Source organism: Callithrix jacchus, chromosome 3 (assembly GCF_049354715.1).
Source record: "Callithrix jacchus isolate 240 chromosome 3, calJac240_pri, whole genome shotgun sequence".
In the NCBI taxonomy this organism is placed as follows: Eukaryota; Metazoa; Chordata; class Mammalia; order Primates; family Cebidae; genus Callithrix; species Callithrix jacchus.
In genome coordinates, this window is record NC_133504.1 from 49,413,376 (window position 1) to 49,432,073 (window position 18,698).

General features: G+C 39.9%; 1 protein-coding gene across 3 annotated transcripts in view; it reads right to left on the reverse strand.

Moving 5' to 3' along the window:
• Window positions 1-11,195, reverse strand: part of EDNRA (endothelin receptor type A) — a 63,658-nt gene extending 52,463 nt beyond the window's left edge. For all 3 annotated transcript variants that reach the window (XR_013532868.1, XM_035292864.3, XM_002745424.7), the window contains exons 1-2: window positions 10,916-11,195; window positions 4,938-5,429 (exon numbers count right to left, since the gene is read on the reverse strand). Coding sequence is in view for 2 of the 3 variants with exons in the window: in XM_035292864.3 (XP_035148755.1) it covers window positions 4,938-5,357 (420 nt within the window). In the remaining variant the exon portion in view is untranslated. The remainder of the gene's footprint in view (window positions 1-4,937; window positions 5,430-10,915) is intronic.
• Between the last annotated feature and the right edge of the window lie 7,503 nt (window positions 11,196-18,698).

The window sequence follows — 18,698 nt, forward strand, 5'->3', positions numbered from 1 at the left end:
TGTATGTCAAAAGCATCTGTGGCAAGCTATTGGACTCTACCTCTTGCTTCTCTCCATGGCCACCATTCTAATCGTCTTTACTCCATCTCTCTCATACATACATTTACCCACATTCTTGTTTCTATGTAAGAGGAGAAGTACAGTGAAATATGGAAGTATCTGGGTGTACATAGGGCAGGGCTGTTTTCCTGAAGCTACATGGTGCCAAGCCTTGGCTCATGCACAAATATCATTTTTAGGGCTTCCACTCTATTTAAAATGATAACCTGTCTCCCTACAGACAACCTCTGTGGCATACATGTAATCTCATGAATCATTAAATAATAAAATTATTAAATTCTATACTTTTCATCAATTTTGTCATCTAGTATTTTTGGTTCTCTACATGGAGACAATGTTTTAACTATTTTGCCATTCTAACAAATGTAAATGTCCTATATACAGATTAATTTACTTGGCCAAGTTTTTATTCTTGAAAATTTAAGATATCAGATAATGTAACTTCCTGACAAATTGAATTCATCAGCAGTATGGGTTATAAGCTTGGGTGTATGAAAAGTCTGCCAACTCCTTTCCCTTTCTCCTTCCTGCTTTTGTCAATCTTCTACTGCAATTAGTAATATTATCTTTTTTTTGAACAACTGAAAATCAGACTTATCCCTTGATAATCTTGGAAATAGCTTTTCTTCACACACTACCATTTGCAAGGCCATTGTGTTTGAAAACCAAGAAGACAACTGGCAGTCATTGGCTTGCCTTGGTTCCTTCTGCTTTGTATTTTACTTTCTTAGATTGCTGACTTTCTTTTATCATCAGGTTTTGTGTGTGTGTGTGTGTGTGTGTGTGTGTGTGTGTGAGTGTGTCTAACAAGGGCTAGAGGAGCTTCTTTTCATCTTTTGGGTTTTTTCTGTTTGATGCAACATATATAATTCTAGGCCTAACTTATTTTTCAAACTAGGATCTCTAAGTGCTTCAGCAGCAGCAATTCGGTGACTATATTCAGTCTCTCTGAGAATGTTATATAGGGCAAAGAATGTTCCTTGTGGGTAGTGATAGCATTTTGACAGAGCTGAGCCATGCATGTTGGGAATTAGTAGGAAGGAAGTAAACTATGACTAGAGTGCGGAGGGCCTTGACTGCTAAACATGGGGGACGAAGAGGACAGATGGGAGCTCCTGGGTGCTTTTGTAGAAGCAGTAGCACTTGACAAATGGAAGCAAAGTCCAGGATTTGTTGTGGGGAAGAAGCTCTGAAGATATGGAGATCAATTAAGAAATTAAGAAATTTCTGACACTTCAGGTGTGGAATGACCCCACCCCACCTTCCGTGCCACAGGCCATCCAGAGCCACCAAGCATCAGCTACATGGGTTACTGACATCAGAAACAGCCCAGCTGTTTGATAGCTGTTGCATTACTTTTCAGTTGTGTTTTATATCACATTGATCTATGAAACCTTTAAGTACAATTTTTTTCAAAGTGAGAGAAAGGGAATAAAACATAAATAGGAAGAATATCATGCCTTCTTTTTCTTATAACATTATTACAGTGTAATCAGCAATTCTAGCTTGCCTCAGATAGTAATACAATCTTTAAATAGTCTACTTCCACTTATGCTGACTCTGATATGACTCAAAGCAATGTTGTCTGTCTGGAGACACCTTAGAATTGAGCATAACAGCAACTGAGAGAGTGGATGATGAGAAATTTCTTAGTGGGTACAACGTATGTTATTCTGGTGATGGATACCCTAAAATCCCTGACTTCCCCACTTTGCAATATATGCATGTAACAAAACTACACTTTTACCCCCCAGATTTATACAAATTAAAAAATAAAAGCTATTAATATAATTGGTAAACACAAAAATATGTGTGGTTCAAAACTCATCTTTCTTCGATATTTTCAACTTTGATAAATGGTTGAAAGTATTGAGCATATTCGATACTTTCAACCATTTATTCTTCTTTCAACCTGATCCTCTTAATACTGAGGGAAATAAAGAAGGTTCATGCATCGCTTTAATTGAATATTTTCCAATTGTATGCATTATTTTCATAGCTACATAAATGTAATATTAAAGTTAGATAGACAGCTGCTACCTTGCCTTGCAATATAAAAGTAGTGAACTTGACAAGGTTAGAGGAATCTACAGGTTTGGTATGTGAGAGACTCCAAAGCACCAAAATTTTACTATGGGAGGAAGCTATGGGGAAAAGGTATGGGGGCCTGTAACTCACATTGCTTGGAAGGATCTCTTGACTATCCTGGTTAGAAGTCAGAAGAATAGCAACATGTATGGTCTCCTGACCTACAGAAGACACTGACAGAAAGATGTGGAGATTGCTCCTAAATATTGTGAGTCTTTTTAGCACACTCCAATGCTTTTTTGTCTTTTTCTCTGGAAAAAGACAGAAATAACTAAAGAGTACTCTTTTTTAGCCTAAAAGGTTTACTTTCTAAAATTAATGATGGTTAAATGACTCACTACACAAGTTTTAGAAAAATAGGAATTACACAAATGTACTCCCATGATGTAAAAATACCAAATGGTCCACATTATTTAGAACTACAGTAAGGTATACAAAGTATTGGATTCCGAGGATGGGAGAACCATATGTTCAAATAAGAATGTGTTAATTTTTATTCATTGTTAGGTGAATGTAAAAGTTTTATTTGTATTTTTACCAAGTTTGGAGACATTCCAGATGATCTGACTTAAAATGTTGCCATGAAATAGAAAAGAAGTTTAGTCTGGTGATTGGCAGTAGCACTTCAAAGAGATAAGCAGGTATCCTTCCCAGCAGTTGTGGGTATTGATTTTCTAAGAGGCTGCTTAATCTACATAGTGTGCTTCAGGGTGAACAGCAGCAAGGAGTTATTAATTCAGAGATGGTTAATCATTTTCTCGAGCCATGACGGGTTGGTTCACTAGTTGATAAGCATGAATAATCAATGTCTGATACTACACACTGTGATGTAGTATCAAAGAGTTAAAATTTGAATTTTCCAATTTATCATTAAAGAGAAATGTCAGGAGAAAGTCACGTTGTTGTGTGCATATAGTATTTCATAAAAAGAAAACTTTTTAAAAGAAAAAATTAAAGTTATATAGCATATGCTAAACATTTTAAATCAATTATGCATTTTCAATTTTGCATCATAGTTTGGTTCTAAACTCCTATTTTAAGCTCTAATAGAAAACACATGTATTTATGCTATCCTGTGGAAAGATATGATAATTTTTTGATTATTTGTTCTCTAATCTCTCCAATGTTGGAAACAGTGTATTGGTATAATTTTGGGAAGATTTATTTGTAATGTCAAAATTGTAACCATTGTTTTTATCTATATTTCCATTCTACCCATTTTTCTGCTAGGGTAATATAATTTAACCACAGCTTAAGTGTACTTATTGGAAACTGAGAGATTACTGTTTTACTTAAAATGTGTTATATCTTCAATTGAGAAAACTTGCCATTTAAAGTAATATTTCAGAATATTACCTCTTAGAATAGTTGCTTTCTATGCATGTACATAGAAGAAAAAACAAGACTGAGAAAAATACTTTTCCTGGGTTTAGCATAAACACATTTCATAAAATCTGGCATAGATCAGGCCATTTCATTTGAATTTTAGTACATTTGAATTCTTGCAGCAATTCTTCCTTCACAACAAGTAGACCAAATATGGAATATCTAATTCCTTTGGCTTTAGTTTGTTTTGGGACTAAGTAGTCTCTGATAGTTTGGATGTCTGTCCCCTCCAAATCCCATGTTGAAATGTAATCCCCCACGTTGGAGGTAGGAACTGGTGGGAGGTGTCTGGGTCATGGAGGTCACAGATCTCTCATGAACGGCTTGGTGCTGTCCTTGCGTTAGTGAGTGACTCTCGAGATATCTCGTTGTTTGAAAGTGTGGTGCCTTGCCCCTTTCTCTCTTGCTCCTGCTCTTGTCATGTTATGTGCCTGCACTCCTTCCCCTTCTGCCATGATTAGAAGCTTCCTGAGGCCGTCACGAGAAGCAGATGCTGGAGCCATGCATGTGCCCCCTGCAGAACCGTGAGCCAATCATCAAATCTCTTTTCCTTATAAATTACCCAGCCTTTTTTTTTTTTTTTTTACACTAGCAATGTAAAAATGGCCTAATACAGTCTGTGAACAAGGTGATCACAGACTGGTTAGTTATCTTCCTCTCTCACTGAGCACTGACTTTGTTGTGTTTGTCTTTGGTTCCTTACTGCTAAGCTCAGGGGTGGGTGGGCACACTGTGGGTGCTTGATAAATGCAGACTGAAGAAATGAAGAAGACCGAGGAAACCAGGCCAGTTTTAAATGGTTTTAGTTAGTAATGCTGCTCAGCAAGGTCAACACCGGCCTGCTATCATGTGGACCCTATTATCTCTAAGTCACACAAATCACCTGGAAAAGCCAGGATGCCCTTTTTCTTTAATCATTAATCTAGATAGTCAAAATAAAATCATTACCATTCATTTTTGGCTGGACTATAGATATCTGGCTTCAGAACAGCATCATATTCAACAGGTAACTAAACCTAGGGATATGTTTATTTCAAGTATTTTCTGGGTTCAGTAGCTCTCACCCTGGAAATTGTATTTCATAAAAATCCAGGGATCTTGCCAGGACTGCCTGCCCAACCAGCAAGCTCAGGGCTGGCATGAGAATCCAAGTCATGAAACTCCATGATTTTGAACTTCATCTCTGAAATATTATTTTGTTACAATTAAGGTGGAAACTAAGTATAACATAAGACAGATAATAAAATTTCAAAATCTTAAAACTAGTAATTTGAAGATAGCAGAAATAGCTCTCAGTAAAAACACAGATAAAATTCCAAAAGTCAGAAAAGTCTGCAGCAACTCTCCATGTGGAATCAGAGCACGGATTTAAACCTGAAAATACATTTGTGGTTACTTCCTACCTTAAATACATTGATAGGGAGATCAATGACCACATAGATAAGGTCTCCAAGGGCAAGGCTGGCTATCAGCGCGTTGGGGCCATTCCTCATACATTTGTTCTGGTAAATGATCCTGAGCAGAGTTGCATTCCCCACCATTCCCACGATGAAAATAGTACAAGATATCACAGTGTTAATGTATTTGAAAGCTGAAGTAATTTTAGTCTGCTGTGGGCAATAGTTGTGCATTGAGCCATTGCTGGGTAGGACCAAATTTGTGGGTTGATGAGTGGTAACCAGGAAGCTGAGTGCTGTGCCACGAAATGTGGTGAAATCATCCACATGATTGCTTAGATTTGCGCTGTATCTCTCAGGATTATCACTGATTACACATCCAACCAGTGCCAGCCAAAAGGATGCCCTGAGGCAAAGGGTTTCCATCTTGAGGCAGATTTGAGGAAATATCTTGTATTGTACTTGTGCTGCTTTTACACCTTCACTTTTTTTTTTTACCTGAAACGAAAGGAAAAATAATTTTTGTTATAAAATCTGGTTGCCAAAACGATCATAGTCGATGATTATTTATTGATTCGATTAAAATGCAGGATATATTTGGTGATTAGGTAAGATACATGTATAGCAGATTACCCTATGGCAGAGCAAAATCAGAAAAAAACCAAAGCTCCATTAGGGCAAGATCTGTCTCCTCTATGTCAGTCTCCATCTCCTTCTCCATCTCCATCTCCGTCTCCATCATCTCAATCTCCATCACCTCCATCTCCATCTCCATCATCTCCATTATCTCCATCATGTCCATCATCTCCATCATCTCTGTCTCCGTTTCCATCTGTCTCCATCTCCATCTCCATCTCCATCTCCCTATCTCTATCTCTATCTCTATCTCTATCTCTATCTCTATCTCTATCTCTGTCTCTATCTCCATCTCTAGCTCTGTCTCCATCTCCCTATCTCTCTCCATAGCTATACTTGTATCTACATCATAATATGGACGAGCCTATGTCAATTTTTCCTTGAAGTAGTAGTTACTGCTCATTCAGGCTGATAAGAGCCTGAACAACAAAAATCTTCAAGAGTTGAGATACAAACATATTTTTTAATGTAAGAGAAAATGCATTATATGCTAAGTAAAGGGGACAGAGTATTGAGGCATAAAATAAAATTACCAGATTTAAAAATGGAATCTTCTAAAATGTGTGCTGTCTTGCATATGGTAAATAATGAACACAGGAATAAAGTGCGGCACAGGTAGCCATCTAAAGTGCTACGAGATGTTAATCAGAACTCTGGTTAACACCATTAATTCATCTAACAATATTAGTTTCAACTAAAAATGAAAGAATTGATAAAAACAAAATATTTGTTTTGGGAACCTTGATGTTTAATATATAAAATCTACATTTTCTACAGGAGTTTTTTTTTGCTTTTTCATTTCTCAGAAATTATCACAGTATGGTATTTGTTGATGAATGAAATGGGAATAATGAACTTTCCCAGGCTAGTTATAGTATTTAGTTTTCCAAGGGACATCTGTCCCCTTGCTATCTTTTAACCATCCTATATAGCTACATTTACTATATGCCAGTCACTGTGTTCAATACTATATGTGCACGATGCCCTGTAATCCATACAATGGTCCTAGATACATGGTTCCATTTTGAAGGAAAGGAAACAGAGGCCCAGGAAGGTGAAGCAGCTTGTCAAGGTCACAGGTGGTAGGTGATAGTGCTGTGATTCTAAGGCAGGTCAGTACAACTCTGAACCAGAGCTGTTAACTGCTAAACCATCCTGTCTGTCATTCTCATGCTTTATTTGTACCTAAAATATTTTAAAGAAGTCTCCAGAGTTAAGATGAAGCAATAGACTTAGGAGGATGGTTAGACATTTTCAAAGACCGTCTGCTGTGGTTATTTATTTATTTATTTATAAGTCACTCGCAGAGAGCTAGTGGTCCTTCCTGTCCAGGAAATTTAGGAGACCTTTAATCCTTAAAGAAAAGCCATTGAGAAAATGAGGGAGGTTAGGGTAATGAAATGATCAAAGATAATTAAAAATAGCCCCTCCTATTTCAATATTTTATATATTTCCTTTTCTTTCTTTTTTTTATTTACCCCAGAGAAATGAAAATATATGTCTCTTAAAGACCTATACAAGAATGGTCACAGCCACTTTATTCATAATAGCACAGAACTGGAAATAGCACAGGTGTCCATCAATAGAAGGATAAACTGTGGTATATTTGGATAATAAAATACTATTGAGAAATAAAATGGAGTAAACTAATCATGTACACAACAACATGGGTGAATGTCAAAAGCATCATACTAAGTGAAAGAAGCCTTGCATAGAATCAGTACAAAAGAGTATATACCGTATGATTCCATTTATACAAAGTTCTAGAACCAGAAAAATAAATCACTGGTGAAAAAATTAGAGCCATGATTGCCAGAGAGGAATTGACTAGAAAGAGAAATAAGGAAACTATGTGAAGTGATAATAATAGCATATACCTTGCCTAGGGGCTTAAATGACGGGTGTATTAATTTTTTAGAACTTAGTGAATGTACACATAAAGTTTGTACATTTAGTTACAAATGTGTGTAAATTTTCTTCAAAAGGAAAAAAAAAAACCTGAGCAAATATCAAACTCTAGCCAATGACATATTTAGGGAAGAGCATACTAGTATTTTAAATTTACTTTGAAATGTATTAAAGAAAAAGAAAGATTTATGGATGGATAGAGAAATGGATGAATAGATATGTGATTTCTAACTGTTGGAGTATATACAGTTCATTGAAAAAAATTCTTGCAACTTTTCTAAATGTTGTAAAATTTTCATAATAAAAGAGCAGGGAAAAATTGTGTTGGCATTTGTGTTTCTAAAGATGGCTATCCATGTATGTAATTCTGTTGTTTGGTTAGAAATTGTACTGGGACTTATATATTTCCTTTTCTGTAGGCTTTCATGAATCTTCAAATGAAGACATAATCTGATTTATGCAATGATGTGTGTATGTGTCTGTGATGTATATACCCAGGTCATAATTTAACCTTAAAAAAATTGAGTTCTGGCTGGGTGTGGTGGCTCATGCCTAAAGTGTTATAATGATAGCACTTTAGGAGGCCAAAGCATGAGGATTGCTTGATCCCAGGAGTAACTGGGCAACTTAGTGAGACTCCATCTTTACAAAAAATAAAAAGATTAGATGCTCATAGTCCCAGCTACTTGGGAGGCTGAGGTGGGAGAATTGCTTGAGCCCAGGAGGTTAAGCCTGCAGTGAGCTGTGATCGAGTCATGGCACTCCATTCTGAATAGCAGAGTGACACCCTGTCTCAAAAAAAAAAAGTTAAAAAAAATCGAGTCATTTTTTAGGAATTTTGACAATTATCTCGGGAAATCAGTAAAGCTTAGGTTTGGCCAATATGAGGATAAAACAAGATTTATTCATGTTATATAGAAAGTATATTTATTCAAGTTATATAGAAAGGGTAAATATAAAGTTCAAGTATCACACACTTTTGCCTTCCCCAGACATTTCCCCACCAAATCTGAAATAAAAGTAGTATTTATACATAGTAACTTATTATATATGTATCTGTTATCTGCCTTGAGCTTTATGACTCTAGGAAGGCAGGAGCAATATCTCCATTTACTTATAAGGAGACCAGAGTCTTGAAGAAGTTACATGTTTAGCTCAAGGTTTCAAAGCCAAGAAATGGCAGGACGTGTAACTTTGCTTATAGGACTTGACTCACTCTGATTAAATGAGAACAAATATCAATGTTTCAAGGCTAGAAGCATGCCATGTAACTGTCAGCTCTGACTAGACTTAATTATAAACAATTTGCAGTTTTTTCCTGCTTCTTATAGTTTGGAGTGAGTATCTGGCTGAATATTGATAGACCTATGAAATGCCACTATTTCCATTCCAAAGTGAAGACCAGGACTCCAAAGAAAACCTTCTTGTCATCCACCTCTTTGGATCACAGAGTTGGGGGGAGAAGAAATACTTTCATATCTGGTGCTGTTGAGTGACTAATGTCTTCCAGCTTCCCAACTGAAAGGGAACCTTCAATAACAGTTTTCTTAAAAATGAGAGAGAAAAGGCCTTTTCCAGCTCTCAGCTGATTACAGTCAGCTGGGAACTGACCTGGCTACAGTGGGTACTGCTCTACTCGTCAGAAGTCCCATGGTGCTTTGAATGTTAAGCATTGCTGGTCTGCTCCATTAGCTGATTATGGAAGGGGGTAAGGCCAACACTGTGGGTCCTTTTTTTCTTTCTTTCTTTTTTTTTTTGTTGAGATGGATGGAGTCTCACTCTTGTCACCCAGGCTGCACTGCAGTGGCACAATCTCAGCTCACTGCAACCCTCCTGGGTTCAAGCTTTTCTCCTGCCTCAGCCTCCTGAGTAGCTGGGATTACAGGCACCCACCACCACACCTGCTTAATTTTTGTATTTTTAGTAGAGACGGAGTTTCACCACGCTGGCCAGGCTGGTCTCGAATTCCTGACCTCAGGTGATCCGTCAGCCTAGGCCTCCCAAAGTGTTGGGATTATGGGCATGAGCCACCATGCCTGGCTAACACTGTGGGTTCCAAAGCCATGAGCCGGCTACTGTTAAAACCCCCTTCTTTCCTCCTCCAACAATGACACCACCACAGAAATTACTTCTGATGACTTCTCTGTCAGCTCTCCACACATGTTAAGCTGCAAAACTAAGGGATACCTGGCAAAGGCATGTGGATGCCGTATTATCATTGGGTGAAAAGTACAAAACCAAATGAAAGAAGCCCATCAACTGCAGGTTCTTCCAAGGTGGGGCTGTAGCTCATTTCCAGGAATCTGAGTCAGACTGTGCTTTGAATCATCAGTCATCATCAGTCATAGCGCTAGTGAAGCATCTCAGGTTCAGACCTGAAGGGCATGGTCTATAGATTCAGCACTCTTCCTATTTGGGGTCTGAGAGTTTGGCGAGTGCAAAAACTATGATTAAGAAAGAGGACCTAATCCTTATGCTTACACTTTAACCATTTAACATATGAGATCTTCAGAGTAAAAGTTCACCTGTAATTGGTAATTTGGAAATTCAGACCTTATCAAAATGGCATGAGTTTAGAGCATTTAATTTTCATGAAATGACTGCCAAGGTGTTTCTCAATTAGCTAACACATAGACAACTCCAGGTGGAGGAAAAAAACAAGTAAACTAGGAACTTTTTTACAAGTTTTCTGTGGTTTTGCTCTCCGGTTAAGGAATGAGCAACTTTCCTTAGAGACAACGCCTGACTTCAGTATGCCTCCCGCCCCCAAGTCTATCAGGGGAAAGCCATTAGGATGATGTAAACAGAGGGTGATTATCTAGAAGCAGCCCTTGTTTTCTGCACGTGAGAAGCAACAAGTGTCCTTTAAAGGCGAGCACAGAACAAAATGCCCAGACCTCCACAGGCTGGTTTCCAAAACTAGCTACACTGGGGGTTTTCCCAAACACCTCAGTCCCTCACGCCGAGTGCCCTTGGCTACCCTTGGCTACCCTTGGCATATCCAGACCCAGATGTGGGGGAGGAAAAGCAAGCGAGTGAGAAAAGGCTGTGGAGCCAACTTCACAACCAGGCTCTGGAGCAAGCCACAGAGCTTGGTGTTCCTTAAAGTTCTTGCACGCCTGGGGAAAAGGGGACACCCAGGGAAAACTATTGGGCTTCCTCTTCCTAAAAATCCGAATCCTAAACCCTACAAGTGGAAAGGTGAAGTTCCCCAAACCCCACACGCTCCGGGAGCGCACCTCTCACGGAAGGCGCCCACCTCCCCGCGCGCCCTTGGGCAGGTAGGTGCCAGTCCCTGCTGCGGCGGGTCGCCCAAGCTGCAGGGCGGTCGGGCCAGAACGTTCCCGGCTCTCGACCGAGGGGCCCAGGCAGCGTCTCCGCCATCCCTGTACCCGCCCCAGTCCCAGCCCCAGCCCCTGATAGGAAAGACTTGCACCGACCGTGGAGCTCGGCGGCCGCAGACAGCTGCCGGGTCGGCGCGGCGCCTGGGCCAGAGGAAGCCGGAGCCGGCGAGGGTGGGTGGCGCGGAGGGTGGCCGATGTCCCGGGCTCCGGCGTGGCGGCGGCTCAGGCTGCACAGCGACCCCGGCTTCAGAAAACTTCCTGGGCACTGCTTCTCCGGGAGAGGTCTCGCTGAGCCCCCAGTTCCAGGCGACGACCGGGTGGGATGGATGAAGCCTCTCCACCTCCTCTCCACAATCGCCAGGCCCCCTGGATGACTGTACGCGCGCGCAAGGGCTCACAAGAAAAAGAAAACTCTGGAGGAACACGCCTCCAGTCTTTCCTCCCCGTCTCCTCCCAAAGCTTCAGACCTTCCACTCCACTCTAGGACCGCAAGAGCGTCCTAACCTTCCAGCTGTCCTGGGACGCAGCCACTAAAAAGCACAAAGTTGCTGCCCCCTTCCAGGCCCTGAAGGGCAAGAGTCTTTTTAACTATTTCCTTCCCGAAAGAAGAGATTGGGGGATGTGGAGGAGAGAGGGTAGAGTTTAACAGACAAGACTCAGAATTCCGAAAGGCCTTGCAGAGGAACCCCTCTTCTTAGTGCAGGCAGATTTGCTCTGTGATGAACAACTGGACTCAGAGCCATGGCCCAAGGGTGGTTTCTTCTCCGTGTTCCCTGCCCCCTTTGCTTGACTTGCGTGCTCCCTCGTACAACTCGTAGAGGCAGTTGAGGAGCTGAAGTGGACAGCAGTTTACTGGATCAGGTGGTTTGCTTCTATCTTGTCCCTTGTAGCCAGTGTCTCAAAGCTCCAGACCTCCAGCCCAGGGCAAAGAGGGCGCCGTAGGAGAGTCTATGCAAGGTTCCAGAGTGTGGATCCGTGAAACCTCAAGAAATTCAATCAGTGTGGAAGCAGACCTTATGGAGAGTGGGTCTCTACATCTTTATCATGGAAGAGACTTTATCCTAACTTGGGGGTAGGAGAGGAGATGAGGGACAAAGGCCACTGCCTGTGACAGGTGAGTGAAAACTGGGGGCTCCTCAGGTAAGGTCTGCCTTGGAGTCCTTCAGTGCACTGCTAGAGTCAGCATATTGTAGAAATGTGAAGTTGGAGCGCAGGTCACTTTATATCCCATACTGTTTGGGTTATCTGTTGCAGCCAAACAAATCACTATAAAATGTAGTGACTTAAAACAACAACACTCATTTACTCTGCTTATCAGTCGGCAGATTGGGCAGAGCTTGTCTGGGACAGCTCATTTTTGCTCCAGGTAGTGGGGGCTGGAGGATCTACTTCCAAGGTAGTTCACTTGCTTGGTGTTGAGTGTTAGTTTTTCTCCATGTGTGTTTCTCCACAAAGACTTGTGGAGACTTGTGGTTTGGGCTTCCTCACAGCATGGTGGCAGGGATCCAAGAGTGAATGTCCCCAGAGACAGAAAGTAGAAGCTGCCACTTTCTTAAGGGCTGGGCCTGGAAACTGGCACTGTGTCATTTCTGCTCTATTCTATTAGTCAAGCAGTAACAGATCCCAGATTGAAGGTGAGGGTATATAGAGCCCAACTCTCAATTACAGATCCCAGATTGAAGGTGAGGGTATATAGAGCCCAACTCTCAATTACAGATCCCAGATTGAAGGTGAGGGTATATAGAGCCCAACTCTCAATTACAGATCCCAGATTGAAGGTGAGGGTATATAGAGCCCAACTCTCAATGTAAGGAAGTGTCAAAGAATTTAGGGACTATTTTGTAAAACCATCAAAGAGATCTACAGAACACCACCATTGAAAGAATCCTTCAGTGCACGTAACAGTCATCTAGTAGGATTAGACTAGGTATTACCTTGTGTATTAATCTTACAGCTTCTCTATGAGGGAGAATCAGCCAACCAGAATAACTAATAGTTTTTTAAAGTGGCATTGTTTACGTTAAAAAAAGGTGACCCTTTGGGCATGTGGCTTGGCCAGCTGACAATATTTTTGGGAAAGAAATGTTATTGCTTCCTCCCAGAAGATGCAGTTCACATCTTGGCCTGTGAAATGTGTGCTGGATTTCAGCCCTTACTCACTCTGCGGCCAGGCACACTTGGACAGTGCATCCCCTGCATATCTGAATGTGTCAGTCTGTCCAGTCCTTGTTAGAGTACACCCATCTGACCCTACCTCTTAGGACAGCTGCTCTCACTGTGTTGTAGGACTAGTTACTAAAAATTCTTCCTTCACACCTATTAGGATGGCTATGATAGTAAAACAAAAGCAAAAACAGCAAAGAACAAGTGTTGGCAAGAATGTTGAGAAATTGGAATCCTTGTGCATTGCCAGTGGGAATGTAAAAAATAGTGTAGCAGCTGTGGAAAGCAGCATGGCGGCCCTCCAAAGATTAAACATAAAATTACTATATGATCCAGCAATTCCACATTTGGGTATTTACCTAAATAATTGAAAACAGAGACTCAAACAGATATTTGTACACCCATGTTCATGGCAGCATTATTCACAAAAGCCAAAAGGTGAAAACTAGCCAAAAGTTGGAAACAATCCAAATATCCATCAATGGAAGAATGAATAAACATAATGTGGTATAAACATGTATGTATATGTATATGAATATGTGTACATACAACGGAACATTATTCAGCTTTAAAAAAGAAAGAAATTCTGATACATGCTACCACATGGATGAACATTGAAGATATTATGTGAGCCAGATACAAAAGAAAAGAGATATTTTATGATCCCACTTAGATGAGGTACCAGAATAGTTAAATTCATAGATACAGAAGGTAAAATAGTGATTACCAGGGGCTTGGAGGTGGCGAGGGAAGAATGGGGACTTACTGTTTCATATGTTTCAGAGATGTAGTTTGGGATGATGAAAAAGTTCCAGTGATGGATGGTGGTGATGGTTGCACAACAATGTGAATTACTTTACGCCAATGAACTGTACACTTTGAAATGGTTGAAATGGTAAATTTATATTATGTATCTTTTACCCTGACATCAAAATAAATTCCTCCAGACATCAATATGAAATCTGCCTCTATACATTACCTGTTGATCTGCCCTCTAAATTCATGAGTTTACTACCTCTTTTAGGATCTTTAAATATAAATAAGTGTGTTTATGTGAATTATCAGCCTTTGTAAAAGAATAGGATTGCCTCATTCTAGATGAGAACAACATGAATGTCCTTTGGTTGTTGGAGATTTATATCCTCATTTTCTCCGCTTTACTTGGGGAAAGTGACTTCAGTGGACTCGAAGCAGCTTTTAGTCAAGTTAACTTTACCTCCAGTTATTCCTCTCCCCACAGATAATACTTTATATACTTGCCCTAACTCTGTATTCCATGCTGTGTACTTCCAAAGAACATATAGTTAATGTATTTGACTATTTTTCTACTTGACTTCCAAGGTTATTTCTTTCCCCTGGAAAGTGGGTTGGATGTAGATTTGCAAGTCTTCTGGGTTTTGGGGAAACTATCCTGATCACACTTGACTTCTGGTTCAAGCAGCTCACTAAATGGAGGATTACTGTAACGACATTCTCTTGGCATCATGTTAGTATCATATCGATTTCATGAACAATAATTGCTGAAGATTAAGAAGTACTCAACATAGCACTTAAAAACCATTTTCATGTGTCCTTGGGGCAAATGTTCCTCTGAATTTAAGTTTCTTGATTCAAATTTGCAAATCCATTTTATAGTTGCTAACTCCCAAGATCCTCAAACTTGAAATGTAATAGTGGTTTTGAGTCTCACAGTATTTGCTAGAGATGCTGTGTTCATGGTTAAGCTCTCTGGGAGAAATAAAACATGAAGGTTTCAGAGAATAACCACAGAGATAAAGAAAGGCTAGAAAGCGGCTTGGCACGGTGGCTCATGCCTGTAACCCCAACACTTTGGGAGGCTGAGGTGGGTGGATCACGAGGTCAAGAGATCAAGACCATCCTGGCCAACATGGTGAAACCCAATCTCTACTAAAAATACAAAAATTAGCTTGGTGGCACATGCCTGTAGTCCCAGCTACTTGAAAGGCTGACGCAGGAGAACCGCTTGAACCTGGGAGGCAGAGGTTGTAGTGAGCTGAGATCAAGCCGCTGCACTCAAGCCTGGTGACAGCCCATCTCAAAAAAAAAAAAAAAATAGAAAGGCTAGAAAGAAGCTGGTTGTGAGGGGAAAGGCAGAGAAATGTATGTCAGAGACCTGAAACTGCCACTGCAGTCTTCACACGGGTTAGTGCTGTGGCCAAGACTATTGGCAGCAAATATCACTTGCCTGGAGATGCAAAGACAAACCCGGTTAGTTGAAGATCCATTTTTAATTAAAACTGATGACAGGCAGTTTGTTCTCAAAGTAAGCACAGTCACGTGCCACATAACATTTTGGTCAATGGCAGAGCACACGTGGTTCCAAAGGATTATAATACCTAAGTTACAAGAGATTTGAGAAATATGCTTTTAAAAAAAGAAAAAAGGATTATAATATTATTTTTTTAATCATACCTTTTCTATGTTTATATATGTTTGGATACACAAGTATCATTGTGTTACAACTGCCTACAGTATTTAGTACAGTAACTTGCTGTACAGGTCTGTAGCCTATGAGTAATAGGCTATCCCACACAGCTTAGATGTGTAGCAGGCTCTCTCACCTAGGTTTGTGTACGTATACTCTATTATGTTCACACAATGATGAAACCACAATTCTCAGAACATATCCTCATCATTAAGACACATGACTGTACTCCAAAATTAATCTGTAGATGAGCTGCTGGAGATTCTAAAGTGTCTATTCATTGCAACCGTGGTTTAATACAGGTTATCCCATTAAAATATATTTAATATATTATGTAGCCCAAAGTTTTTTTTAAATTGCTGGTGGCCCCATTGGAGAGCTGAAAAATCAATCAATCTTAGCATTCCTAATGATGGGGTAACCAGATATTAAGTGTACACTGATCAAATATTGCATCTATTTAAAAATGTTTCAGTTGAATATAATCAGGTTGTTAGCTGTAAATTTCAGTTTACAGCAAAGATAGGGAATAGATGAACAAGGTAAACAAATACCATGGGAATGCAAATAAACAAATCCAGAAGTTATAACATTACAGGGCAATTAGCCTGTCTCTTCAACAAGTCAAGCAATGAAAGGATATTTATCTTTTTCTAGATTGAAAGAGATTTAAAGGAACACAACATGCAGTTGTGGTGTTCTGGATTGGATCCTGGTTTGGCTAAACCAACTATAAAGGTCCTTTACTTTTTGGGGTGGGTCAGCTGAGAATATTTGGATTTAGATTAGGTACTAGAGGCTATATTAATTGTATTAAATGTGAAAATATTATTTTGGATATACAGAAAATGGTCTTATATTTTAGAGATTCTTTTGGGGGAGATATAACTTACTTTTAACTACCAAGGGACAAATGAAAGTGACATGAGTTAAAAAAAAGTGAAAAGTACAATGAAATACAGTGGTGGACAGGCATAAGACAGACATTCCCATTCCAAAGGGAGACACAAGGAGGACCGCAGAACTACTCAGCTGCAAATGTGCATGGGTTATTCTTTAAGAAAAGGGAAAAATGGCCCCAAGGTGATTCAGGGGTTATCACCGATGCCACTGCACCCATTGACCCAGGGAGTGAGGCTGTTTCCACATCACTTTCAAAGAGTGAGATTGCCTCTTGGTTTCCAGCAGGCCAGGATGGCATCTCCCAGTGCCTCAGGGGCAGGGTTGCCCCACAGAGCCACAGGGTGACACTTTAACTCCAACATGGCTGAAAGGCAGAGTATGGAACCAAAGAGGATTATTCTCCAGTCTTAAGATCTAATAGGATTTTCCCTGCTATGTCTTGAACTGGCTTGGGAGCTATCACTCCTTTCTATCTTCTGATTTCTCCCTTTTGGAATGAGGATATCTATCCTCTGCCTGTTCAGCATTATGTTTTGGAAGTCTATAACTGTGTGGTTTCCTAGGCACACAGTGAGATAGAAATTTTGCTTCAGCATGAGTTGCACCTTGAATCTCACCCGTATGTGATTTGGATAATTTTTAAATGACTTTGGACCTTCCTCTTTAGAGTTGTTGCTGCAATGAGTTAAAACTTTGGGGCTGTTGTGGTAGAATGAATGCATTTTGCAGGTGAGAAGGACTTGAAGTATGAGGGACCAGAGGCAGAATTTATGTTTGTATCCTCCCAAATTTATATGTTGAAGCCCTAACCACCACTGTGATGCTGTTTGGAAATAGGGCCTTTTGAAGGTAATTTGCGTTAGATGAGGTTGTGACATTGGGGCCATCATGATGGGATTAGTGCCCTCATGAGAAGAGACACCAGAAAGCTTGCTTTCTCTTTCTCTGCTATGTGAGGATCCAGTGAGAAAGCAGCTTTCTGCAAATCAGGAAGAGAGCCCTGAACAGAACCAGACCTTGCTGACATCCTGATCTTGGGCTTCCAGACTCCAGAATTGTGAGAAAATAAATTTCTGTTGTTTAAATTGCTGGGTATAGGGTATTTTGTTATGGCAACTGACTAAGACACCAATTTTGCATCTATTCACAAATTTATTTCAATGTTTCTGATTGCTTATATGCATATGGGTTTATTGGATTTTCATTTGAACTTTTAGTGGGAATGTTCCCTATGGCCATATTTCATCTACAGAGAATATTATCTTCAGTTAGAGGGCTTTTTCCTAATCTGGATAGTTGCCAAAACATAACAATGGCAGTAGGATGGTCCCTTTAAAATAATAATAATAAAAAACACTGTTTTTACATTTACCATGTGCAAACATGGTGTTGAGTGCTTTGTATGTGTTATCTATGTAATTAATACAACAGCACTACAAATTACTATTTTGACTCCCAGTTTACAAAAAAGAAAACTGAAGCCTAAAAAGGTTAAGGGACTTGCCCAAGGTTATAAACTTAGTGCTATGGTTTGAATGTGTCCCCTCCAAAATGCATATTGAAACTTAATCCCTGTTATGGTGGTACTAAAAGGTGAGGTATTTTAGGAAGTGATTTGGTCATGAGGGCTCTACTTTAATGAATAGATTAATATTCTTATAAAAGAGGTCAGAGTGAACTAGCCACAACCCCTTTTAGCCCCTCCATCCCTTCTGCCATGTGAGGACAGACCGTTCATCTCCTCTAGGAAGATGCAGCAACAAGGCATCATCTTGGACACAGAGAGCAAGCCCTCCCATGACATGGAAACTGCTGGCCCCTTGGTCTTGGATTTCTCAGCCTGCAGAGCTGTGAGAAATAAATTTCAGTTCTTTATAAATTACCTAGTCTTATGTATTTTGTTATAGCAGCCAAATAGACTAAGATATTTAATAAGTAGAAGACAGGTGGAAATGATAGTTTTGGGCTGGAATGAACCTTAGCAATCATCTATACCAACTCTCTCATTTTATGGAGAGGGACAGAATGTAAGTAGATTAAGTTTCCCAGTGGTGGCAATGGTTGCTTAGTAATTAAGTTTCCTAATTCCTGGCAAGTACTCAGTCTATTAACAAAGCATCATAGAAAGTTATTGTTTTGCCTCCAGTTGCAGTAAATTTCCCATCGTGTCATATTTAATTGACTCCTACACTGCATTTGCCATTAGTCTCTTTTCCCATGCCACTTACTGCTGCCTCTTTGCCATCTTTAACTATGCTCTCAGGAAACTTCATCTGTTCAATCCATCTGCTTTAGTCCATGTTAAACCAAAGGGTGGAAATGTCAATTTCGTTTATTTTGTAGGAGTATATAGTAATTCAATGCTCT